Raw genomic sequence first — 26,509 nt, 5'->3', positions numbered from 1 at the left:
GTAAGTCTTGCAATTATCTGTTTCCGTGGTAGTGGATCAGTGACCAGCACCTCAGTTAGCCTGTACTGATATGCGTGTGCATCCATTCATTCAGGAATCTGGGGCTGCTGTTAAATTAAAACTGACATCTCTGCCCCTGGTGATAAATTAGTAGGCTTGAGGAGGAGACTGGCACCATGCGGGCACAGATTTCCACACACGTGGGTGGGGGGGTGAGGGGGTGAAGGGAGGGGACATGGTTGAGCTCACTGGGAGAGGGAGGGAGGGGGGGTGTCTGTATCGATAGCTCAGACAGTGGCTTTCTGGCCCCCATCACCGGACGGGTGTATTATAGATGCGCATCCATCGGGCGGCGAGACGCGGGTTCAATGTGACGGGGGTGTCGGGAGAGACAAGGGGAGGCAGCCTTAAACGCACCAGGAAGGGAGGGAGGGTTTAACCATTAACCAGCATTAACCATCCGGGCAGCTGTGCCGAGCCGGTCCCGTACTTAAGGCGTGCGCACCGGCGTCCCCGCCTCAGCCAGAGCGCGTTTCCAAGAGCTGGAGGATACGTTACGCCAGACGCGCGTCACCCGGTGCTGCTCCTGCGCATCACTCCGACTCTCCTCTCCGGGACCTCCTGACTTTAACAAGGTAACCCACCGCCGAACTACCTGCTGGGGGGGGGGGATACTGCCGTTTTTGGCGCAGAATGAGCGAAGCGCGTCATTAATGTTAGGTAAACGCGTTTTTAACGGAATGTGTCAGCTGGTTGGACAAACTGTAAAAAAAACAAAAAAAACACCCCTCACTTTCTACTGTGTGTGTGTGTGTGTGTGTGTGTGTGTGTGTGTGTGTGTGTGTGTGTGTGTGTGTGTGTGTGTGTGTGTGTGTGTGGTGCCCGTCACGGATGGGAAAAATGCGTTCTCGTTCATTCTCATGAGTTAATAATACTCGTGGTGGTGGTAGTGGCAGTGGCATTAGCTCCAGCCCGGGGTTGGAACACAGTGCCTCCTTGCCCTTGTTTAAATGAGCAGTTGAATAGAAAAGGAGGGCTAGTCTATTCAACTCTGACCAGGGGAGCACTAATTTACGCCTTTGCCATGTTGGGTTCGGGTGGTATTGGTCCTGACTACTAAACAGAGGATTGTTTCAGCCGGGAAAGCCAAACTCTGTGCGCGGATATCGCAACGCGCAGGCGGAGAGCTGCGTCAGGGTCAGCTTCAGCCACACATAGTAGCAGGTAGATCCACCTTCAAAATAAAAGTGTAAATATGTGTTCATTTACAAGCTGAAGTCAAGTGAAGGTTCGCGTCGTCAGGCGCGTTTCTGGATCAACTTTACGCACAGAATCGACCTGCTGCGTCCCAGTGAAATCTCTCAATCCAGCTCAGATTAATAATCATAGATTTGATTTTATTTTTTTAAATTATTGTTGAATCAAGACGTGAAAAGTTTGTTCTTTGCTCTGGAGTCGTGTCTTGTTGAATAAAGCAGAAGAATACACACACACACTCCTGGTTTTATTACTTCTATACGCATGTTCATGTGGCTTCTGCTCTTTGAAACTTCAAAACTTTGTTGACACTTTGAAGTTTTGAAACTTCAAAACTTTGTTGGTACCTATTTATATTTACAAGGAACATTATTACCGGTTCCAGGGACTATATATATATATATTTTTGTTCTAACCAGTTCAGGTACGTCAATTCTTGGGTGGAACGTAAAACTAAAAATGTTATAGTCCTGTTTCTGCTCGGAACGAACCAATTGGTTAAAAAAAATTCTGGTTCCAAGCCCTGTTTCTAACTCACGCCTGGCTAAGGAAGGCGTGAGGGTAAAACTGTGTGAAAGTGTGATTTGAGTAATGAGTGTGTGCCAGTGGAGGTTTCTGTCTAGGACCGCCCCTGGTCTCTAAATAGTCCTCCCTCCCTTCATCGCCAAACAGTGTGAAGGGATTTGGTTGGGAATTACTGGCACATCACTGCTCCCTCTGGGAAAGGAAATGATTTCCTTCAATGTGACAAGGTGAAACATTTCCCTTTTAGACACCTGCTGGGAAATTCCAAACGTTGGATAATGAGTTTCCCAAATTTAAAGAAGCTTCAGATAAAAGATTTGATTTAGTTTCTGTCAGTCGGTGTTCTGTATCCACTGCCGTTGGTCTAGGTCTGAGTGTGAAATAGAGTAATAGATGTCACTTTAAGGTGTGTGTTTGTGTGTGTAGGTGTGTGTGTGTGTGTGTGTGGGGGGGTGTTTACTTTAAAAGGTGTGACAGGAATTGTTGCCCTTCTAGCTTCTTCCACAGTAATGAGACGTCCTTTGGAGAGGATGTAGCGGCACCTCTTTCAATGGAAAAATATTTTTAGTAACCAAACAGGAAGTTTTCTGCTGCATTAAACTTTTCTGACCCCCACTGACCTTCTATCAATGACATCACTGGAAGTGAATTTGGTGATCTAATGTAACGGTAATAAAGCCTAAAGCGTTTTTGTCGTCTACTAAATGTTGCTGTTTGCAAGGCAGTAACTCATTTTTTTGAATTTTGTCTTGAATTTTCCAGACACCTCTATAATCAACATTAGGAGTCATTTTCAGAAAACCGTCTCGGCTTACTTGCTATGCTTATAATTAGAAATAAACTTAGAATTGGTTCTGAATAACGATGTAATCAATGCGTTTCTTCTTTTCCCAGGTGACGGTCCACTCTGATAGGAAGTACTGTTCTGCTGCTGGTAATTCAATCCACACACTGCAGACCTTTAAATATCTTCCTTGAGAACCCACTAGCGACCACGTGGTGTAAGGTGAGATATTTCCAACCCGGTACACCGAACCAGTTTCACATGATCAGTGGACTGAGAGCATAACCGGACCGGTGCTGCCATCTGACCACACCAGACCCCTGATTTTACCTTTTCTTTTGCTTCTGCCTGAACTTAAAGGGACTTTTTTTGCTCGTGCCTGCAGGGGGTTTCTGTGGTGAGTCCCCTCCCCCCTGAGCCTCTTGTTTTATCTTCCTCTCTCTTTTGAACCAGTATCTTTCTTCTTTTTTGGTCCACCTATCCTGAGCACCTTGCAGTGAATGGAGAACATACTGGTTCTGCTCCCCAAGCACCGACAAGAACACGGACTCTGCAGACACACGGCTGCGTGTGCCTCGCTGCAGGTTCTCTCCGATAGAGCTGTTCTCTCCTGGTCTTCACTTCCGACCCACACTCATTCTAAGCCTCTTTAATGGGATAAATCAATTGGACTGATCAGGTTCGAAACCAGATCAGGTGTCCAATTCTGTTCTGACTTCCCTGAAACTGCCAAGGCAAGCTGACCTTTTTCTTGTCAAGCCCACTGTCTTCCTAAGGCTTCCGCATGGTACTTTGGTCGAAAGATCAAGACAAACTCCCCGACATTGACATGTCCTCCGGGGCCGTTGAGATGAAGAAGGAGGGAGGCCCCCTGACCCCGGCCTTCCTCAACTCCAACTGCTCTGTCCACCCAGTGATCCTCACCAACGGTCCTGACGAGATGGGCCCGGGGACCCGGGGTGAGTTCGAGCTCACAGAGGTCACGTCTTTCACAGAGAGGGACAGCGAGACCAAGGAGGATGAAGAAAGGTCCGAGAGCGTGGTGTCGATAGACTGTCGGGCCAACGCCAAAGGTCAACGAGAGGAGGATGCGCTCCTGGAGAACGCAAGTCAGAGCAACGAGAGTGACGACACCAGCACCGATCAGAGCCCAGAACCACCGGCTCCGCTCAAGGAGACCTCCTTCTCCATTGGCCTGCAGGTGGTCTTCCCCTTCCTGCTGGCCGGGTTTGGGACAGTGGCAGCAGGAATGGTGCTTGACATCGTCCAGGTCAGTGATCTCCACATATCTGTCTACATAAAACAAATGACATCAAGACGTTCCACTTTTCTAGACTTAAGTATTTTGCCATGGCACGTCATGTAAGAGTAAAACAAAGTGCTGCAGTGCTTTGTTGCTCTAAAGACTTAAAAGCTGAAATATTTTGTCTTAAAATCTGTCACTAAAGCAACTTTAATTGGGCTCCATCTTATTTAAACATTCAGTTTAGTTCAAAAAACGCTTCACAGGTAGCAGACTGGACATCTAGACAGATCTGTTCACAGTCAGATTGGTTTGTCCTGGGACCATTTAAATAAACTTGTTTAGCCTGCCCGGCTAGCTTTGTGTACACTACCCGATATTGTTACCGGCTTTGGAGACAGTTGTGACGCTCAATGGGGTTGATTACATAAACATTTACTCCGTTAAGGCCTGCTGGTCTGTTCTCCGGGCCAGTACATACTGGTGAATTTGTTTTGTATTTTAGTGGCCAGATACACGCCCTTCTCTTTGAGATCCAGGCATGCTTGGGGTGCAGAAATGAGATTATAGTTCATTAATTGTGGTGCAGTATGTAGCCGGTAAGCTGCTGGACTAGTTCTGCCTCTCAGTAAAAATATAATTCAACTTAAAATTATTTTACCATTGACTCATTGCACTGTCCTGTCGCTCTATATAAGTACCTAAGTCCAGTGTCACATATTTCATTTAAGTCGGCTCAGGATGCAAATGAAATGAGGCATCAAGATGCCAGGAGAGGAGTCCCGGCACAATGTGTCCAAGCATGCTGATGCCAACATGGTGTACTGCAGGACTGAACAAAGGGGGGTTGGAGGGGTTGCTTTCTTTGAGCTAAAACGGCAGCATATGTCAGTCAAGATTGAGATATAGTGAAAACAAAGTCCTGTTTAAAGCTTCCAATCGCGTGTCGTTAGGTATCTTCTCTGAACCAGGAATGCAGAAGTTTGAGGTCAAAAAGTTTTCTCGCTGCCTCAACTTTGGCACCATGCTGCTGTGGTCTCTCTAGTTTCCAAAACACTCTGTGCACCATTCCTCTAGAGGCGAAGCTGGGTAAGAGGAGACATGGAACAGAAGGTCTTCCCCTTCCAACCAGTTGCTTGCATCTACGGGAAAACCTGGAATAAATACCTCCAGGGAAATACGAGACCAGGATTGATCACTAGTCTTAAATGACCCGCTCAGTGGAGTGTGGCTGAGCACCTATAGCAGGTTGTCTCAGTGCCTAAGTCTCTCTTCATGACACTGCGAAATGCTAACTCAGCTAATCCCTCCTGTCCTTGGAGGAAGGTAATTGTCTCTCCCTCTTATCAGTCTGTCAGAAGACAGCCGCTCTGAGCTTAACGTAACATGCTGGAGCCTTGATTGTGAAATGCTGCTCATACATTGTTCAATTTAAGAAAAACATGTATAAATTAAAGAAAAAGTAAGGAGGCAATATGAACTAATGGAGCGTCATACATGTTTAGATCACTATTACTCATTATATCTGAATTCTGTATAATATGAAGCGAGGAGAACAAATTAGTCATAGTGTTTTGAACAAAGATGATGGCAGATGATGTAACCGATCTCCGGGTTGCACCTTGACGTTCCTTTATGCGTCATTGTCTTTACGGCTTTGAAATGTGAGATCCTTCATGTCCTGTTACGTAGACTGTACATAGCGCACAAACAGACACAGCGTGTGACCTCAGTCCCGCTCAAGCGGACTGTCCAGACTGGTGTAGAGGAATGAGACGTCTGCATACTTTTGCTTAGGGACTTGGCAGCTGAATGACCTAAAACCATCAGTCTCTCATAGCCGGGGCCAGACACTCCGGCCTCAGAGGGTGATCGGCTCGCTCGGACTAAAAGGTTACCCATGGCTGACAGAGGTCAAGTGGTGCAAGTTTTCTTGGAAATGACCGTTGTCACCGGCCAAATGTGTGATTGGTTCTCGGTTACTCGACACCCATCGTCAAACTGCTAACCAAGAATTCAAATTAAAAATGTGTCAGCACAGTGACTTTCCATTTTTATCTGTTTATGTCTACGTGTCTAGACGTATGTCTTGAACTGTGGTTTCCGTAGACTCATATAGCAAACTAAAGCAAAGAAGTTACACACAGAATCTGCCTCAAGTCTAAAAATACCAGTACCAGTAAACAGGAAATTGTAGTCAACACCATCGTAACACTTGCCAAACACCCACTAGACACCAATCTGGTCCAGCCACATCCGCCGGCCAGGGTTTCATACGGGAGCCAATGAAATCAGTGTGTGGGCTTATTCCCTCAAACTCAATCATCATTCCAACCACTGGCGTCCCACCTCAGCTCTGTTAATCTTACAAAGTTGCTCATATTCCTCCAAAACGTGTGTTCCCTCCCTTCCAGACATGGATTAAATGGAGACAACAAACCATCATATATGAATCCAAAAGAAACTTCTGCAAACTTTTATTGGCGTCTGAGCATTTGCACATCTCCTTGCACTATTCACTACTTGTTTTAAAGCTATTTGTCAGCCAAAGATGTTACGTTCCGACGATCATTAACAAGTTGCCAGCTCACAGCTATTAATACCTGGCGATATCCGGGGGAGTTACATCGTTGGGGTCTTGTTGAAAGAGACTGAAAGGATTAGCGGGTTTTTCTGGTCATGGCTAAGATTTCACAAGAATTTCTCTCCCTTTGGTCTTTTCCACCTTCGTCTGGTCTTTGGATGCCTACATCAGTCCACAGCTTGGTCTTTTACTAAGTGTCAAGATGAGTATTTGATGTTTGTCCTGTGCTCGCTAATGATGTCATCTGGTTGTTAACATTCCATCACGAATGCTGAGTTACATCAGCCATTAGCTCCATGGCTCTCTATGTTTCTAAGTGCTTAACTCTTCAATGATCATCTGTTGTTTTGGAAATAATTGGTCGTTTAGAGGCAAAGTTAAAGGCCACAGCATCATGGTGGCCACCTTTCATGGCCGCCCTTGTTGAATTTGTATCATAAATGGATAGCAGTCAAAACTAAAGATCAACCCTCCACAGATGGTCAAGCAGGGTCATTCAGGCAATTGGCAGTTACATGGAAATCTATATATAAACTTGACAGTGCCAATAAATAATTCCTCTTCTTCATAAGACGCTCTACACAATAATGGAGGGATAAACTAACGAGGAGAACAGAATTAATAATTAACTGACAAGCAATACCATTACCCTGCCTTCATCTATACTGACAACAATCTCCTGCCTGAAAAAAGACATTTGTGGTGGAGGGAAATTATTAGCCCCTTGAGCTTTGTGTGCTCATTTAACATCGATGAGCTCTTTTTTTGCATAGCAGATATTTATATTTCAACTAAAAGTCTTGCATGTCAAACATTTGGAGCAACACCTTTTGTCAATGCTTGCACAAGAGGCTGCACCCAACCAGAACCATGTGACTCAACACCTGAAAAATGACACCGCCTGATGCAGTTTTGTGACGCCGCCAGATTTGCAGATGACATTGCATGCCATGGGGTTCAGCTCCCCACTTAGGACAGCGAGTACAGTTAACGCAAATAAAATGGGGTCACGTTACTCTACTGGGCAACCCGACCCTTGCATACCAGAGCTCCTATAGGTCTGTACATAGAGGTACCGCGGTTGTCCAGTGGAGTTCCTAGAACCGAGGAGGTGGCTGCGAGGAGCAAGGCCTTGTTTGGCTCAGATCCAGTATTCCATGGAGACAACAACATATATCACTACAGGGGAGGCGAAGAGGCAGATAGGGGAGTGAGACGGCAATAGGGAGAGGGAGCAGGCTTGAAAACATACGGCTGTGAAAGGAGAAAGGAGTGCTTGCCGAGGTGCTCGCTGGGCTGCCGGGGTGGCAGGAGGCAGCGAGCCAAGCTGAGGGGCTGGCCGTTGGGAAGGAGCTGTGCTTGGCTCAATGTCAGCGGAGGGACAGACAGAAGGAGTTTAACCCACATAAGAGTCTTGGTGCCACACCTACTGATATAACACAAACTCAGCTGTAGACATCAGGCCTTATCAGCTGTGTACATCTGGATGCACAGCGGGTGCAAAATGGCGAAAGAGAAATGCGGGCGATGGGGGAGGAGGGGATTTCAATGTCAGCTACTCCTCTGTTTTCGTCCTATTGTCTATTTTCTCCTCTCTTACTTTTATACTTTCCATGGCAGCCTCAGTGAATATTGATTCAGCTCTTTGCCGACTGAACTGTAAGTGCTCTGAGAGGTAGGGGAGGGAGGCAGAGGGGAGTTGGGGGGACTGGAAAGATAAGCACTTTTGCAAGAGATAGATCGATGCCCCTGCCTTGGCAATAGCTTCCCATCTGGCCACTGTAGACCGCAAACCTGCAATCACTGCATGAAATCTAATGGAAGGACAGCAGAGAGAGAGACACTTCACTACAGGGACAAGCACAGGGAAGCCGCCTCTCGAAGCGTGGATGGCAGCCAGAGAGGAGGTCATTGAGGGTCAGGTCTTATGTCGCCAACTATGACTGTCAATCCCTCCATACCATGTCTCTGGTCCTAGAGGATTGCCCAAACTAGATATAGTCTTTATGCTCAGGTAGAGACTGGGCAGCCAGTAAAGTATAAAGTCATCATCCACTAAGTTAGTACCTTTAGTCGACTTATAGGAAGTAATTATTCTGGTGGTTTTCGTGGGTGTAGCGAAGCTGCATGCTAGCTAGGTGTGACGACTTATGTCACAGGATCATTGTGTCCCAACATTACCTTTGAGATTCACTTTTGTGACTGAACACGATCGGATAATGTTCATGTTAAGTTGTAATTATCACACAAACAGCTTAATCAAGCTTATCCTCTATTTCTATATCAACGTTATTGGAATCTGGACATGTGACACTCAGAGAGTCTCAACCCTGATTGGCTGTAGCGGCACAGATTCACATTGAATTGACCTCGCGTGAAATCGTAACACGTGGAAAGTCGGTTTCTCGTTCAGTGCGAACACATCATTAAAGTTTTGTTGTCTCTTTTGCTTCGACAGCAACTACAATACCACAGTACCACAGGTGGGGTTGAGCTCATTATAGCTCTAAAATAGTCAAGAGTCAGTTTAGCCTGCAAAGCTAGCTCACTCAGGCAAGTCCGGTCACCTTCCTTATTAGTAAGAAACCGGCCGCAAACAAGAAGGCCATTACAGATACCCAAGGGACATAATTAGTCAACCCTTGCAAACCTGATCAGCAGCCTTCCTTCATTGACGATTGGTTTTAAATCCAACTGAGGGACATGGAGTTTGGTAACGTTTTGATGCATGTGAGATATGAGGCAGACCAGTCTCATCTGCAGTAGGTGAGGTTCTGTGAATACAGGTGAAAGATGGGGATACAAAGGGAACAGGAATGGAAGCCAATAGAGGAGAGCTATAAATCGCCTCAGCATCAAGGTCCAATGACCATGAGAGACACGGAACAGAGTGTAACAGCATGTAGAGAAACACTCGTGTCCTGTTTCACTACATAGTCGCTATTAAAGAACAAGGTCAAGGACAGGCATCCTCCAGAGTGAGGGTTCCTCTAAAGCAGCTAGCATCACACTAAGTCTCTGTAATGTTCTTTATTAACTGGTTCTTGTGTTTGCAGCACTGGACGGTGTTCACGGAGGTGACGGAGGTGTTCATCCTGGTTCCAGCGCTACTGGGGCTCAAAGGCAACCTGGAGATGACGCTGGCCTCTCGACTCTCCACAGCGGTAAGATATTAACCAAGTCTTTCAGGATTTGAGGAATCACTTTCATCGCGTGTCTGAACAGATCTAGTTTCCGTCTATTCCAATGTTCATTAATCAATTAGTTTTATCTGTGGATGTGATTGTCGGAGTCGGACATCTTGTCAGTTTGGTCCGGGTGTTTGACAGAATGATAACAACAAGCTTATCCTGTTTGGATTGATTAGTCAAAACTGAAAGTAGGCATATAGATTTTTGCTGAAAAGAAGAGCAGGCCTCAGCTGTTTGGGAAGTATTTAAATCCTATAATAACAGTATGAATATCAAACTGTTGCATATCAGTACAAAGAAAATGTTGATGAGTAATCAGATTACTTGTTGCAGACGTTGGGTTTGAGGAAATCCGATCACAGGTTCATTGGGATCATTAAACAGTGTCTGTTGTCCAACATCCCAACCAAAAATAGATTATTACAAATAAATGAATGCGATTGCAATCGATGAAACGAAAAGCGTCCTGACGTTTGAGAAGCTGGATATCTGATATTTGTAAGTTTCACACGATAAATACTATGATCAACATATTTTCAATAGAAGTTGTGGTCAAATGAATCATCAGAATTAATAAAACACAATAAGCTAGTTTTATGTTTTATACTAAGCAACTAGTAGGTGTTGTGAAACTTAGATTTTTACTTAGAAAATTTCATTTTTTTCAATTAATATTAATTTTATTTGAATGTTTATGACTAATATGTTTAATTCTATCAATAGAAACCATCGATAAGTATTTTTCTTAGTATTTTTCTGAGCTCCTGGTTATGATGCTGCCGTCTGAATACTGCCCATTGTGTTGTCCGCGGCGTTGCCTAGCATTATCGCTAACTCGAGGTTAAACCCTACATTACGCCGACGTAGAGAATTAGCATTTCTCTTAAGCGCGCCAATCCTCGCATTCTTTCCACGGGATTGTGGGAAACGAAGCTGATTAGCATAGCTAGCAGCAGCCCCGGTGTGTCGAGCTCAACTCGATCACGCTGCAGACTTAAGTTATTCCACCAGGGCCTCGAGAATTAACTTAAAAACTTAGGTCGTGGAAACGCAGAGACTGCATTTGCCTTGGAAAAATAATACATGCTAATCCGCTTTGTTATAAACTACACCTGTTTGACTTTCCGTGTTGTTTGTGAGTCCGTTTGTGACGGAGAATCAGTGTCAGATTCGGTGATGATCCACCGCTATTTCAACAAAGCTGTCTGCGTCTGATTCCCATATTAAACCTGGATCAACATTTGGTTCATTAAAGAAACCGGGATTAGGTGAAATAAAACGCTGCCACATAAAAAATAAAATTACGATTCAAATTCCTTTAAACGACCTTTGAACTTCATTTGATTTTGAGACTTATGAGAAAATATGATTCTTTAATATCATCATATTTTATTAAATACATCTAGTTTATTACTGTACATATTTTCAAGTCCAGTGTTGTTAAATCCATCATAAAGGCCAAGGTCCAGTTCCGCTCCTGAAACATTTCTGTCGGCTCTCCGCTGGCCGGCCCCAGCGGGGCCACGTTCCTTTCCACGCCGCCGCTAATTATCAGCAGATTAAGACCACTGTTAGTTTCCTAATGTGCTTATTACTGAAGAAGAAAAAAAATAATGTAATCCCTTACACTGACTGCCTGTTGGGATTTTTTCGTTTCACATGACAGCGTGTCCTTTGTGTTGTTTTCCTTTAACCTCTTTGTCTCTCAACATTTTATTGTCGTCATTGTTTATCAATTCAATCCCTTTTTTTAAACCACATTCTGTCTCATATCATGGATTCCAGTGCATTGAGTGTTTTTGGATGATATTTTGAGGATAACTGTAACTTGGCAGTCCCTACATTTGAACTATTACAACACAGTCTACTCTATAATCAGAGATTACACAGTAAAAGTCTACTTTGTCCTCATTTTGCGTGTTTCTCAGCTCCAGCGTGTTTTATTCCCGACATGTTCGCACAGCTCATTAATGCATGCTGTTATTATTCCATCGCGTCCGATTTTCATGCCTGTTATGTCATCCCAGATTGGATCCCAACACTAATCCAGCTGCCCACTCACAAAAAAACGCTCACAAAAAAAAAAAAGAGCTGACGACTTGGCATGGTGGTCACACGTCACATAACAGCACGCCACGCTCCCGCGCGTCCCATTCCTCATCCCAGCCTTCGCGTGTTTCCGTTTTCTGCACAAGTGTTTGTCTTCCTTTTGTCGTTCCACCTTAAGACGAGTTGTAACGTTGGCAGTCTGCCTCGTGTGAACAGGAACAGGAGCTCAGCAGGGGGAAGAAGTTCAGCAGCACTGATGTCCCTGCATGGATTTTCATGCTGTAGGTTTAGGTAATGCTGTAACAACAGGGGGGGTGCAAACCTAATGTTTGCATATTTATTTAGATTTATTTATTAGAGGCTCTTTATTATATTTTAAACGCTTTCAGCATTAACTAATCCATCCATCCATATAAACTCTAATATTATCCTGGTCTTTCTTCCGTTTTTCGCTGAAATATAAATTAAAATAATCCACACAAACACTTCCAGGAGAGAGTCAGATGACAGAGCATTATGCAAATAAACTTCAAACTTTAAAACATTATCCTGCCCATCATCATCATCATCATCATCATCATCATCATCATCATCCCCGTCTCGCTCACAGAGGATTCCCTGATTCCCACGTCATTGTAAAAACTAAATCTTTTGTTTTCACCGTTTTGGATTGAGAGCTTAAGAGGATTTATCCAGAATGTTACGTTTGTAAAAGTCCCTTTTAGATTCATTAAAGCGGTGGCTGCTGATTTTTATTTTTTATTTTTTTTGCCATTAAAAGCCTGGATTCAAGCTGATCCTTTTTGATTTTATACGTCAAAATATTTCGTCAGCGCAAACCTATTTTGCTAAAGAAGCGATATTTTACGTAGAACCTTAGATATCTTTATATAACTGACACAGTGGAGCCGCTAAAAATACCATCCAGCTGAATGATAGATAATGAGATAAAGGCTGTTATTCTGGGCAATGATGGGGAAGACACAGGTGAACAGGAAACAGTTTGAACAATGACTTCCTGTCACTTCCTCCTTCTGTTTTTTAATTTTCTGCTTTGACAGTTTTGGACATTTTGGATTCAGTTTTTTCCTCCAAATTAGAGTTTTAAAAACACGACTGTTTACATGTCGTTGCTGTCATGTTTGTGTCGCTGCTTCATTCCGCCTGAAACACGAATCGGATACCCTCCGACGTGTGTGTGTGTGTGTGTGTGTGTGTGTGTGTGTGTGTGTGTGTGTGTTTTCATGCCTCCAGATGTTTCCCTTCCCTCTGCAGATGTGAATGTTAGAGGAGGAGGAAGAGGAGATCCTCTGTTTGTGTCCTCTCATTGTGCATCATTGTGTGTGTGTGTGTGTGTGTGTGTGTGTGTGTGTGTGTGTGTGTGTGTGTGTGTGTGTGTGTGTGTGTGTGTGTGTGTGTGTGTGTGTGTGTGTGTGTGTGTGTGTGTGTGTGTGTGTGTGTGTGTGTGTGTGTGTGTGTGTGTGTGTGTGTGTGTGTGTGTGTGTGTGAACAAGGGGAGATGAGATAAGTGGAGTCGGCCACAGGCCGGGGGATCAAATCAGGGTGTCTTTGTCCAGGGAACTGACTTCTGATTGTTCAGCGTGTACACACACACACACACACACACACACACACACACACACACACACACACACACACACACACACACACACACACACACACACACAGGACGGTTTCTTGATGTGTGTTCTCGTCTCTCTTTCAGGCTAACATTGGTCAGATGGACACAGCCAAAGACATGGGGAAGATGATCATGGGGAACCTGGCCCTCATCCAGGTACAAGAGACACGCCCCCTTAGGAGGCGGAGCCTCACCGCCTGCCGTCCACTTAGCATTACATTCAAAGTGATTTTTTCTTAAATGCGATAAATTTTCACTGTTTTTTTATTTGCGAGAGGGGAAAAAAAACCTCAAAACACATTAAAACCAAGAGTTAAAATTCAGTTTAAAAGACAAGACACGGATTTATTAACTGAATGAATAAATAGAGAGGATTGGAACACGTCTTTATCCTGTTGAAGCATATTTTACAGGACATTCTAGGTGTTCAATTACAAAAAAAATGCTTGGTCGATGTGAAACTACTGATCAAAATATCTTTGAAGGCTTTAAGGAATTGGGTTTTTCTGACCAGGTTTAAAGAAAACCTTGACGTGTGTGTCTCCAGGTCCAGGCCACGGTGGTGGGCTTCCTGGCCTCCATAGCCGCTGTGATCTTCGGTTGGATCCCTGAAGGACACTTCATCCTGGGCCACGCCGTGCTGCTGTGCGCCTCCAGCGTGGCCACCGCCTTCATCGCGTCTCTGCTGCTCGGTACGCATCAAACCTTTTTTTGCAGCCAATAGGAGCCCACGTTGTGTGTCTAACAGTGACCTTAGGGGTCGTAACACTTCTGACCTTTAACCCCCCAGGGCTCATTATGATCGGCGTGATCGTCGCGTCCAGGAAAGTGGGCATTAACCCCGACAACGTGGCCACGCCCATCGCCGCCAGCCTGGGGGACCTGATCACCCTGTCCCTGCTGGCCGGCATCTCCACAGGGCTTTACAAAGAACTAGGTAGTGAACACACACACACACACACACACACACACACACACACACACACACACACACACACACACACACACACACACACACACACACACACACACACACACACACACACACACATTCTGTACCAATGGTACCAAAACTGTTTCATCAAGTTAGTAGAAACACTGCCCCCTAGAGGCGGCAGCAGGAATTCACAGTAAATCCATATCCGTCCCTCATCAATAAGGGAATCTCTTTCTCCCCCCCCCCCCCACAAGACTACAACGACTACGCCAACCCGCTGGTGTGTGCGGTGTTCGTGGCGCTGTGCCCCCTGTGGGTGCTGATCGCCAGACGGATCCCCTCCACCAGGGAGCTCCTCTACTCCGGATGGGAGCCGGTCATCATCGCCATGGCGATCAGCAGGTGGAGCACACAGGGGGTTCATCCCATCATCCGCAGAACACGCTTGTGTGTGTGTGTGTGTGTGTTCTCGACGTAGCTTTTAATTTCTTTATCATCCTTTAGCGTCGGCGGTTTGATCCTCGACAAAACCGTCACCAACCCCAACTTCGCTGGGATGGCCGTCTTCACCCCGGTCATCAACGGTGAGAGTCGCACCCCCCAGGAGGAAAGGTACGGATCGATCTGTTTTGAATCTTAATTCTGATTTCTATGTGTGTGTGTGTGTGTGTGTGTGTGTGTGTGTGTGTGTGTGTGTGTGTGTGCACCAGGTGTGGGTGGTAACCTGGTTGCGGTTCAGGCCAGTCGGATTTCCACCTACCTGCACATGAACGGTCTCCCCATGGGGGATCCTAACCCCGCCCCCAGGAAGTGCCCAACACCTTGTACCTCCTTCTTTGGCTCCTGTGAGTTTCCATGGCAACATGGAATGTTTTTACCTGATAAACACAGGTCTTTTTATGACGGCTTGTCGTCAGGATTTATTCCCTCAGGTGTGTTTTAGATTTGTTCAGGTTAAAGGAAACTTCTTCCTCTTCCTCTTCCTCTTCCTCTTCCTCTTCCAGCCGTGAACTCTCGTTCAGCCCGGGTTCTCTTCCTCCTGGTTGCCCCGGGTCACCTCGTCTTCCTGTACACCATCAACTCACTGAGGGGGGGGCACACCACCCTGACGCCCATCTTCATTTCCTTCTACCTGACTGCTGCACTACTACAGGTACACACACACACACACAAGACACACACAGACACACACACACACACACACACACACACACACGCGCACACACACACACACACACACACACACACACACACACTTGAAACACAATCTGCGTTATGACTGAGGATTTTAATTCATTGACTTCTGGCATGTGGTTATCAGTGATCATTGATCATTGATCAGTGATTGTAACAGTCATATGCTGCCACCTGCTGGTCGGGCATACACACTGCTGCATTTTCATTCATTTTTACTGATTTAAATGAACAAAGATCATTTCCAAGAACACAGAACTTTGTTTTTTCGTTGCCACGGAGAGGATTTTCTGTTTCAAGCAGAAAAATGTTTTTAACCTGAATTTACATCAGCAATTCATTTCAAACATTTTGGGATGGGGGGGGGACGAAAGACTGTTGGAAGTCTAACTCAGTCCCATCACTGCAGCCAATTCCAGGATAGATTGTATAATCTCCACAGTTTACCAAACACCCGGTCTCCATTTGGACAGTTGACCTGTCCGTCTTGCTGTGGTTGCCTTCAAGGCTTTTACCTGTGAGTAGAAACGAGGTCTACCTCTGCCTCATCCTCCTCCAGGTGATGATCCTCCTCTACATGGCGGACTGGATGGTCCACTGGATGTGGGGTCGAGGTATGGACCCCGACAACTTCTCCATCCCCTACCTGACTGCTCTTGGGGACCTGTTGGGGACCGGCTTCCTCGCTCTCTGCTTCCACATGCGCTGGTTCATCGGAGACAGGGACTCTGACACGGGGAACTGAATCCAGGCAAAGGCACTCCACAACAATGAGCAAAAAAAAAAAAAAAAAAAAGCAAAAAACCGTACCCTTGCATGCACGGACAGTGATGACTATCACCCATGTGCCTGAACTGAACCTTATCCGAAGGTGGACAGTGTCTACGATAAAAGGGCTAACCTCTAGTCGGGCTCTGATTGGTGGTGGAGTTGAGATGGTGGAGTGTCACCATCAGGGTACCGCTGATGCATCACTGGAGGAAGATCTGGACAGTGTTTCAACGTGGAAACCATGGAAACCCACATTTGTCCACCCGATCCATCCACAAACCACACCACTCACGTCCGTTACCCCGTTCTGCTACTTCTGCTCTTACTGTGCTATTGGCAGTTATTATAATTGTCAGTGAATAACACGTTTGATATGAATCGTTTTATCTTCTACTGTGTTTTCAGGGCCGGTTCTCATTATTTTCAATGGGAAAGTTAGCCCTCCCCCACTAATACTTGAAACCAGGACAAAGAAAATGGCAAAAAAAAAAGTCCAAATGAGCCTGGAACACTTAATCACCAAGTGCGACGTCCTATACGTGAATAGTGTACGAAGTTCCTTCTTCCGTTTGGTTCACTTTGGCCTCTGGGTGGCGGAGGGATACGCCACAGGGCGCAGAACCACCAGCACAACATCAAGCTAGATCCCTCCTGGTGTCGCCACCTTGGCTTAGTTGTATAAAAACAGGAGCAGGATATTTCCTGGACTTACTTCCCCCTTAATTATGGACCTCAAACCCTTTTGCCACCACCGAAATTGGTTAGCATCCAATGGCGGTCGCACGTTAACAACTATTTGAAAGGTTCGGTTGATGAGAGTCGTGTGTTCATTCACACAGTAGCTTGTATTTTATTCCTCAGTGTTTGAATTCTGCTAATTTTATTCAGTTTCCTCATAGAATTTGTTCTTTTTTTTGAGAAACACCGAGAAACAACACGTGTGAAAATACTGTTTGTGTTGATTTTTGATGCCTTTAAATCTCTCATTTAATCATTTTTACGAAGACAAGCAGATTGGTCAGACTGTTTGAGGTCGACAGCTACATGCCACTTTTTTTTTCTTTTTTTTTTTGTATTTCAGTGAAGTTATTGGTTTCATTTTGCAGCTTTTTGGGTTCAGACTCCTGAGAATCGTCCGCTCACGCCAGCACATAAAATCACTTCAGTTAAATCACTGAAAACCAGTTTTTTATTCCTCCTCTGTCGGAGTGAAAACACAGAAGATAAATGTTTTTATCGATAGAAGAAGCCAAATGTTTGCTGTTATTAAGCCTGGAGAACTTTAGTCGTCATTCAGAAACACTTTAATCGAGATGAAAAACGACAGCGGGCTGTAAAAACACAATTTTGCTTTTTTTCCCCAGAATCTACAGAGAATTGGACTCTTTTTTTTTCCCCATGACACATAAAATGAACGAATAATAATGAATGAATGAGAAAAAAAGTTTAATCAGAGGACAAAAACTTCTTTGTGTGTTTAATCTTAGCACGCGTGCACACACACACACACACACACACACGCAAAGCTTTTCAGATTTCCCAGCTGAATTGAGGGGGCCAGCAGGATGCATGTGCAGGGAACACAGTGTGAACGTGCAAATGATGCTGTCTGACCGTTTTTATTCTTTTTTAAAAGCTGTTGATTTTATTCAAATTGCGATTTATTTTTTTTTAATTCCCTTTCACCTTCTTGTAATCCTTGATTATTATTTTTTTTAACTCTTTCAAAAACAGCCACTAATCAAACACACACCAGTACTTTAATCTCCTCCCTTCATCTGAGTTTCCTCTGGATCCAAACCAACACTCTTGCATCTGCAGCCACCTTTTATTTTGTCTTATTGTGAAAGTTCCTTCCTTCCTGTCGGTATGTTCCGCTCTTCCGGTGCCGGTTCCAGCGTTCTGCCTCTATGTAAAGTGGAAAGTTGTGAATACTTCTATAAGGGGGGGGCAGGTAATGCTTTGTCTATTTATTTTTAGAAGCACACAAAGCAAATTGTACATACTATATTTATTCTATATATAAGGTTGTTTATTTTGTTGATTGATTGTTTATTTCTCCTCTTTTATATGTTTTCTTTCTCTGCAAAAAGGCCAGTAGAGGACAGCGGTGAGTAGTGCCTAATATGACGTCACACACACGTGATCACAGCCCTGTTAACACAAGGGAGAACATACTTACACGACATAGGAGGGCCTTAACCTATCAGAGCCAAGCTCGACTCAAGAGTAACCAATCAGGAGTGAGGTTCGCCACAGAGTAGCGTCTCTTTAATTCGCTTTGATAATAAAATAAATGATGTACAGAGAGTTGATTATGACGTGTTTGTGTAATAATGATTTTATATGATGCTGCAGTGATTTGTGAGGGGGGGGGGGCATCACTTATGAGCTTTTTGGTCTCTTGAATCTCAAACCCCACCACCACCAGAAAAATAAAAAATAACAAGCACTGCTTTGTGGTGGAAGTGCCCAATGTGATTTCCTGTGTATAAACTACCTTCCTTTTAGAACCTGTTAATCTCAACCCCCCCCCCCCCCCACACACACACACACTCTGTATTCTGATACGACCCCCCCCTTTACGTTTGGAGGAAGGCTTTCTCCATGGGAGACTGTGTAACTTGCTGAAAATAAAGGAATATATTATTTCATACCATTTCTGAGCCGTCGTGTCTGTTTTTTTTTATCAGCACATCCTCACACATATCAGCATTTTTAATCTGATATTCAAATAATAATAATCCAGGATGTATATTCTTAATTTCTTTTAGCTTTTCTGTTTTAATTTAAATCTTACATAATGAAAGATGGAGATTTGTTTCATTCATTGTAATATAATCCAACATCAGGAGCTCCTGCAAACAATAGATGCAGAGGAAAGGGTTTGACTGAAAAAAACTTTAATTATTAAAATTATTAAAATTAAATAGATGCAAAATTAGACAATGAGGTTGAAGAAGGTATGAAAAGAGGGGAGAATAAAAAACAATCTTTAAATATTAGAATCAGCTTTATGAAACACAGAGGGGTGGAATTACAGTCAAATATCTAACCAGTTGAACCAGTTTATTTATTCAGCAGGAGATGAGCAGAGGGTTGATGCTGCTCTTCTGACATCCTGACGATGGAACCAGGAGTTTCTCTCTGCTGTCCCCCCCTTCGTCGTCCCCCGTTTGATCCAGGAGATTCCCGGAGGACAGACGGACGCAGAGGCCTTCAGCGACCCTCAGGAGCCGGGACGGACCTGGAGGAGGAAACGGCAAAAGTTCAAGGTGGATTCGAGGAAGAGAAACGGCGACAAGAGAAGATGAGAAGGATGCAGGACAGACCGACCGTCTCCATTCCTGCTGGACGCGTCCAGGGTCTCCATCACCATCTTTCCCAGAGCCCCCCAGGACACGTTCTGCAAAGACAGAACGTTGTATTACAAACAAGAAAAAAATCTGACAAAATCCCCAAAACCCGAAAAAACAATGTTCTGTATTCTGTTGTTTCTAATAGTAATACTCCAAAAAAATTCACTCAAAAACAGAATCGGTCATAAAATGTTAAAATATATCCATCAAACATTCAAATAAAATCCATGGTACACAGTTTAATGATCAGAACACGCACGGTTGAGTTGGATTATTAGAAATGGAGGTAATGAAAATAAAATCTGTCACTAATGGGTTAAAAAAAATTTCGAATTTAAATTATTTTCAACTTGGAGTGGAAAAAAATAGAACAAAATGAACAAAATAAGATTAATTTGTTTTAAAAACTTAATACCAATATAATTAATTATTGACAACCTGTTATATGAGGACTCGATTCCTGTCATAAACACTAGAGGGCGCTACAGAGCTGTGTGTGTGTGTGTGTGTGTGTGTGTGTGTGTGTGTGTTTGTGTGTGTGTGTGTGTGTGTGTGTGTGTGTGTGTGTGTACCTGGTCACGGAGCTGCTGCAGCAGTGTGAGGACGTCTGTGAGTTTCTGCTCCAGCAAACACAGACGAGCGAACTCTTTCTTCCTCATCCTCGTCTCATCCTCCTCTTCCTCAGGCTTCTGGCCAACAGGAATGAGAAACGAGTCATCATAAAAAAAATTTTAAAAATCCTGTATCCTAGACAAAAATCTTTTTTTAATTTTAATCTGTGAAAAAAATGCCTTTTTTACCCTTTTCTTTCATTCTCTCGTACCTTTTCTTTCTGGACTCCTGTTTCTTCCTCTGGCTGCTCTTTATCTGATCCCTCCCGGCTGCAGCGCCCCCTGCTGTCCTTTAAAGTGCTAATGAGGTTTTTATCTTGGGGGTCACCCGGGGGGGGCAGCTGGTGGAGCGCATGGTTCGGACATCTGGAGGAAATGAAACCACACATCAGACATTTGCGTCAAGTAAAAACAGACCATAAAACAAGAGCCAGCGCGTGTCGGCTGTCGGCTCACCCTTTGACGCACACGTGCAACCGGCTGATGTGCTTCTCCACCTCCATCGGGCCACTCTGTCGTTCCTCCCGCATCGCCCTGTCTTCCTCCTCCTCCTCCTCTTCGTCGGAGGCGGCTCTGCCCTCCACGGCTCTCTGCAGACACTCTGTCAACAGGAGCAAAGGGCCTGTTCAGGTGTGTAATGTGTAACTAGATCCGATCCAGATCCATCCATTTTTAGAACCACCCAACTCACCCGTCTTGCTGGAGGCCTCGTCTCCAACTGGAGCTCGCTGGCGCGTCGGGTCGGGGGTGCACTGGGATCTACAGGAGGTAACGAACAGAACACGTTGGGGACAGGGTTCAGCCTTACCGTGGGGGTGTCTATTTACTGGATTAGTCTAATAAAGGCTTTTTTTGTGTGTGGTTTGATTTGCATAATGTGCAAACGAGGAGGACGTCTGTCAGCAACTCTGACGTCTGAGGTGACAGAACTTTCAAATCTCCGAACCGTTTTCCGACTCGTACGGAAACTGGAACCCTGGTTTCATTTTCCGTCACATCCGTTCCGTAAAAGTCATCCGATCCCCTTTTACCAGCTTGGGACATGGAATCCTAAATTCTGCCTTCGCCAAAAATCGACTCTAACGTTGCTGAAAAGTTTCTGCTTCGGTTCCTGTTGGATTACGAGTCAGTATGGAAACGGTATCCAAGGAAACAGAGAACATTTAATCCTGAAGATACAGGAACAAATCAGCACAGAGGCAAATGAGATGGAAATACGGCCCCCAGGTGCTGGCCGGTACCTGCACTGGAGTAGCTCCCTCTCCAGCTGGGTGATCCTGGTCTGGAGCCGGGGCACGGCCTGGGCCTGCTCCTGGATCATCCGAACCCTCTCAAGCCCCAAACTCAGGGCCTGTCTGGCCTCCTCCGCCCGCCTCCTGATGGGGGACGAAGACCATCAACCCGTCCGTCTGATATCCATCCATCCCATCATTTAGACGTCCATCAAACTGAATAGACCTCCCACCTGATGTGAGCGTTCTCCTTCCTCAGCGCCGTCTCCACTCCGTGGTGCTTGTGCACCTCCTGGTACGCCCACCGCAGCTCCTCCTCCAGACGCCCGTTGAACCTGATGGCCTCCTCCAGCTGCCCGTCGCGCGAGGACCGGATCAGGTTCAGCTCCCTCAGGAGGGGGTCCCTGATGTCCCGTTTCCTGGTGGTTCTCCTCGCCGCCTCTCCCCCAGCTCTGCTCCACGCTCCTTTGAGTCTTTGCGTTGGGACCAGTTTTCCCTGGATGAGAGTGACTGAAGTCTTGGGTGGAGCTGAAACCGTGGAGATGAACCCTGGGGGGTTTGGAACGCTGCGGCTCCTCTCCCGTCGGAGGGCCACCTCCAGGGCCAGGCAGCGGGCGTCGCTCCCCTGCAGCGCGGAGCGGAGGTCCTCCACCAGCTCCCTCAGGCCCACCAGCTCATCTGGAGGACAATTTCATTATTGAGAGTCCAGGACAGCTAATGGGTTGTGAATCAAAATAGCACTTCTTCAGAACACGTTTCAAACTCAAGGCCAAATGTGGCCCCCCACATCATTTTATTTGGCCCTCAAGAGCATCAAAGGGTCAAGGTCCCCCAGTTTGGGCTCCACTGGACACTGCTGAACATTATATTTTGACACGTAAATTATATTTACTTGATTGTGTACTTTCCGTATAAGACACAGTGCTGCTGTTCTATCTGAGTAATCTGATTACTCTGTATATCTATAGTGGGGGGGGGAGAGTAAATTAAAAAATCAGACTCTGTTGAGACAGTTAAAATGTCACAATCAATCACCAATCAATAAATAAACTCAACATGATCCCAGATGGTCTGTAAACGTAACAAGACAAAGGTGACCGGGACAGTACCTGAGTCGCGCTCCTCCGCGGCCCGCTGATCGATCGATCCGTTAACGGATCCGTTCTGATCCTTCGTCAGATCGAAGCTCACGCGTTTCCTCCGCCTGGCACGTGGCCACCGGAGCCGGATGTGTTTCTCCACCAGCTCCGTTTCCTCCGACACCGGCAGACGCAGCGCGCTCTCCGCGGTGCCTCTGCGCGCACTGCGCACACGGAAATACCCGCAGAGCCGCGAGTGGAAGTCTTTAAATGACAGCTGGCAGGGGAGCCCGGAGCAAACACCCCTAAACTCTTCATCGTCCTCATCCTTCGCTCCGTCTCCTTCTGTCACCGTCCTCTTTCCGCGCCCCGCTCCGGAGAGACCCAGCACGGCGCACAGCGTGGAGAAATCCTCGGACGACAACGTATCGCTCCGATTGGGATAGACCAAGTGGTGGAAGACCTCCTGCAGGTATTGGTCTATTCCGGTGGCCAGGACGACGATTTCGTTTTCCACGCCGGGATCGGGGCAGTGGTGATGGGCCAGGGCGCTCCGGAGCCACTCGCTTCTGCGCGCCGCCCGTGGAGACGGCTGGACGCGCGGCGCGACGAATGCTGTGCGTTTCATGGCCGCACATAGACTGCACTTCTTTTCGTTACGGTAGCAAGTTTAAAAAAAAAAAAAAAAAAACAGATCAGGGGAGTAGAATCAGATCCGATTTCAAACCATAATTTGACTTAGAAACATTCCTGCGTGATGACGTGTGTGTGTGTCCGTGGAATCATCACCGTGGATCTGTTCCTGGCGCATCAAGTCAAATCTGATCCCCTCCGGTGAGGAAAAAAAAAAAAAACTTCCTCCACACCGACTCCACCCTTTTATCTGCACCACTCCGCGCGTTTGCAGCCAAGAAAACGCTAAAGTGAGACCAAATAAAAGTCGATCCCACTCCAAACATCCTTCTTGTCTCACATGTTATGGATCTGAGGAGAGTTTGGTGCATTTTGTAGCACCTGCCGTCCCGCTGACAACGCAAACCACGACAACCGCAAAGCGGACGTTTGCATTTGGCCTATGCACCCCCCCCCCCTTTCGTGTTATCTGAGTCAGCCTGTGTGGCTGCGCGAAGAAAGAAGTCAGATGAATCCTGATACCTTGACTCCAGGCGCCCACCGTGTCCGGGAAACAGGCGACACACGCACCTTTCTTTTCGGAGTCATTCCAGGAAACTGAGCTACGCGCAGCGGAAATGCCTTTCCCCCACCCTGACCACTTGTCACACACACACATACACACACCTGACAACCAAAACAAAGCGGGCGTCTTCATTACACTCACCTGAGCATGACTGGACATACCTCACGGGTTTACGCACCCAGTTATTCACCACCGCTGAGCATTACGCACGGAGCGCATCGGCACCAGTGACCAAAAAAAAAAAAAAAGGACTCGAAAATTAAATAAATAAACGTTTAATGAACATCATATCATCATTTTATTTAAAAAAATTTCTGCTTTTACGTGATTAAATCTACCCGGAAATGAGGACAAGCTCTTGACTCTGGATTGGTTACGCACGAGTATGGGGCTGCAAGACAAGGGTTTGCACAATCACGCATTTCTGAAATAGTGATTCCATTCAGTGCAGCTGCGTGTTGAATGACGTAGAGCTGACATATCCGTTTTACTTTACGTAGAATTTTTTTTTTTTTAAAAACCGCTTAATGGAATATATTTATCGTGTAGGAAAAGATGGTATCAATGTTTTCCAAAATATAAAGTAATCCTCTCTACTAGACATGACAAAAATAGACGATTTAAAACGTGCAGATCAGTGGATGAGGGTGAAGCATGTCTGTCACCCCCCCCCCCCCCCAGGAGACATAATGTAGTTCAGCATCGCTGAAGATAAATGTGTCTCCAGTTAAACACCGGCCTCTCTTGCGCACACACTCACTAATGCTGGGGCGAAGCGGATGAGTCAACGGAGACATTGTTTTATCTCTGTTTTGGCTTCCAGTGCTTGACCTGAAAACGGTAAAGCTGCAGCGCCTGCAAGTGATTCATCTGGGGGGGCTATTCCCTGCAAATGTCACCCACCCATTTGTTTTCTTACAAATACGCTTTGTTCTGAGGATAACCAGCAACTCTTTCTTTTTTTAAACTTTTGTCCCTGACATGTGGGGGCAGGCAAGGCTTCGGATGTCAGTTCAGGTCCCCACCCCCCACCCTGCCCCACCCCTACAAGTTTCTGTCTTAAAAAGCTATAAGGTTTCCCCCTCCAGCGCTGCAGAGGTAATAATAAAGTCAAGGTCAAGGTTTCCTGACTGTCCTTGAACGCATCAGGTGAATGTTTGCATCCATTGTAAGAAAAGATGAGTCAGTTTTGTTAATAACAATGTAGTAGAAGCTTTGGTGAGTGTGTGTATACTGTAAATCTGCACACACACACACACACACACACACACACACACACATACACACACACACACACACACACACACACACGATCCAGACCCGGAGGGAGAAGCCTTTTGATGCTACTATTACAGAATCTTACAGTCAGAGCGACAGAAAAACCCACTGCAGAGATTAGAATGTGTGTATAAATGATCACTCAATCAAGCATTCTCATTAAAAAAAATAAAAAGGAGTTACAGGAATGTGAGCCCCCCCCCCACACCCCCACCGCCCTCACACACACTCACACAGCCTGATGGGTGTTTCTGTGGAATTATGGCTCCATTAAAAAGCATCCAAGAAGAGCACCGGCTCACGAAAATCACATAATAGGTGTTTTGATGAGGGTAGAGTTTGTTTTTCCTTGGTGTGTGTGTGTGTGTGTGGGGGGGGGTAATCACTGGTTAATGTGTGGGTCAGCACTCGTCCCTCGGAGACTCAACCCTCCAGCTGCTGCTCTGGGTGAAAGGACCTGCTCTGAAAATGAAAGGGTGTGTGTGTGTGTGTGTGTGTGTGTGTGTGTGTGTGTGTCTGTGTGTCTGTGTGTGTGTGTGTCTCCATGCATACCAGAGTGTCCTGTTGTTCACCTTTGGGACGTGGGAGGGGGGCAGCATCAGTGATGAGAGGAGTTGTGTTGAGGCTTTGTATTGGCTGCCATATGCTCCTCCGGGGGTCAACAAAAGACAAACACACACACACACACACACATGCCTCGTGTGTTAAACCCTGCAGGGTAGTTGGGGGCGTCTCAACGCAAGGTGAGATATTTACATGGTGACCCCCTCCACCACCCCAACCTCACTTCAACATCCTGCCCCCCCCCCCCGGTCTTGTCTCTTTATTGATAGGTTCCTGCAGAGCGTCACGTGTGTCATCGTGTTCTCCTTCAGGAAAAAAAAGCTACAGCAATAATCATGAAGGTAAAACTCTTTATTTCAAACATGTAAGAAATGAATTTTTTTTCAAAAATCCCCCCCCCCCCAAAAAAAGAGTTAATTTTCCAGCCAGTTTGTAATATGTGGAAAACTGGAAAACTAAAACTCTTAGCCTGAAGATGCTACACATGTTAGCTGGATTCTAGAAATGTGGGTTCAAAAGTTGAAGGCGTATGAATTCTCATCCACGTCAGAGCGTTGTGCTCCTGCAGCACAGATAACCACTTTATTTACGCTGTGGTGGAACAAGCGTTCTCTTGTCAGCAGAGCTTTTAGTGCTTCAGTGATCTCATGACTGTGTGCTCAGGTGTGGCTACCTGCTGCGGGATAATCGCTGCCCTAAATCTCAGCTAAAACGTGAATTCGGACACGTTATGGAGACTTTCATGCATGGAAACAGAGGGGAAGAAGAAGGGAAGAACTAAGGAAGCAAAGCATTATGGGTAATGTTCCAACGCTTACAGTTACAAACTGTCTGTCTTGTGTTGTTTCTGATTTTGCATCTAAAAATTCTCATCAAACACCTCAACAAAAGGATGATGATAATAATAATAATAAGTGAGGTAAACTATTATCAGTTTATAAGTTTTACACGTAATTTTTTGATGCTTTTTAAAATCATTTCTCAATTTTAAATTTTTTTTGCTATGTTTGA

The 26,509-nt window shown here is 45.5% G+C and overlaps 2 protein-coding genes across 8 annotated transcripts; one reads left to right on the top strand and one right to left on the bottom strand.

Moving 5' to 3' along the window:
* Positions 1 to 413: 413 nt before the first annotated feature.
* slc41a1 (solute carrier family 41 member 1) lies at positions 414 to 18,789 on the top strand. 4 transcript variants are annotated; one of them, XM_068315160.1, is made up of 12 exons: positions 414 to 635; positions 2,677 to 2,788; positions 2,952 to 3,836; positions 9,450 to 9,557; positions 13,360 to 13,431; positions 13,823 to 13,967; positions 14,066 to 14,212; positions 14,467 to 14,614; positions 14,717 to 14,796; positions 14,923 to 15,057; positions 15,217 to 15,365; positions 15,966 to 18,789. In XM_068315160.1, the coding sequence occupies exons 3-12, from the start codon at positions 3,351 to 3,353 to the stop codon at positions 16,149 to 16,151; spliced, it is 1,656 nt and encodes a 551-aa protein (XP_068171261.1). In that variant the 5' UTR covers positions 414 to 635; positions 2,677 to 2,788; positions 2,952 to 3,350; the 3' UTR covers positions 16,152 to 18,789. The 4 variants fall into 4 exon arrangements, with proteins under 4 accessions (XP_068171261.1, XP_068171260.1, XP_068171262.1 ...); XM_068315159.1 differs by having other exon boundaries at positions 2,927 to 3,836; XM_068315161.1 differs by having other exon boundaries at positions 415 to 635; positions 3,481 to 3,836.
* A 325-nt stretch (positions 18,790 to 19,114) lies between these two features.
* Positions 19,115 to 23,853, bottom strand: si:ch211-112f3.4 (EF-hand and coiled-coil domain-containing protein 1). Of its 4 annotated transcripts, none has more exons than XM_068315153.1 (9): positions 22,489 to 23,853; positions 21,613 to 22,057; positions 21,389 to 21,523; positions 20,839 to 20,906; positions 20,604 to 20,748; positions 20,360 to 20,513; positions 20,109 to 20,222; positions 19,514 to 19,583; positions 19,115 to 19,424 (listed from the first exon to the last, which is right to left on the bottom strand). In XM_068315153.1, exons 1-9 carry the CDS (start codon positions 23,084 to 23,086, stop codon positions 19,255 to 19,257), a joined length of 1,899 nt encoding a protein of 632 aa, XP_068171254.1. In that variant the 5' UTR covers positions 23,087 to 23,853; the 3' UTR covers positions 19,115 to 19,254. The 4 variants fall into 4 exon arrangements, with proteins under 4 accessions (XP_068171254.1, XP_068171253.1, XP_068171255.1 ...); XM_068315152.1 differs by having other exon boundaries at positions 20,109 to 20,225; positions 22,489 to 23,846; XM_068315158.1 differs by having other exon boundaries at positions 19,254 to 19,424; positions 19,510 to 19,583; positions 20,109 to 20,225; positions 22,489 to 23,847.
* Between the last annotated feature and the right edge of the window lie 2,656 nt (positions 23,854 to 26,509).

Source organism: Antennarius striatus, chromosome 5, assembly GCF_040054535.1.
Source record: "Antennarius striatus isolate MH-2024 chromosome 5, ASM4005453v1, whole genome shotgun sequence".
In the NCBI taxonomy this organism is placed as follows: Eukaryota; Metazoa; Chordata; class Actinopteri; order Lophiiformes; family Antennariidae; genus Antennarius; species Antennarius striatus.
Note: the sequence above shows the minus strand (reverse complement) of the source record. Positions and strands in the feature narration are given on the sequence as shown.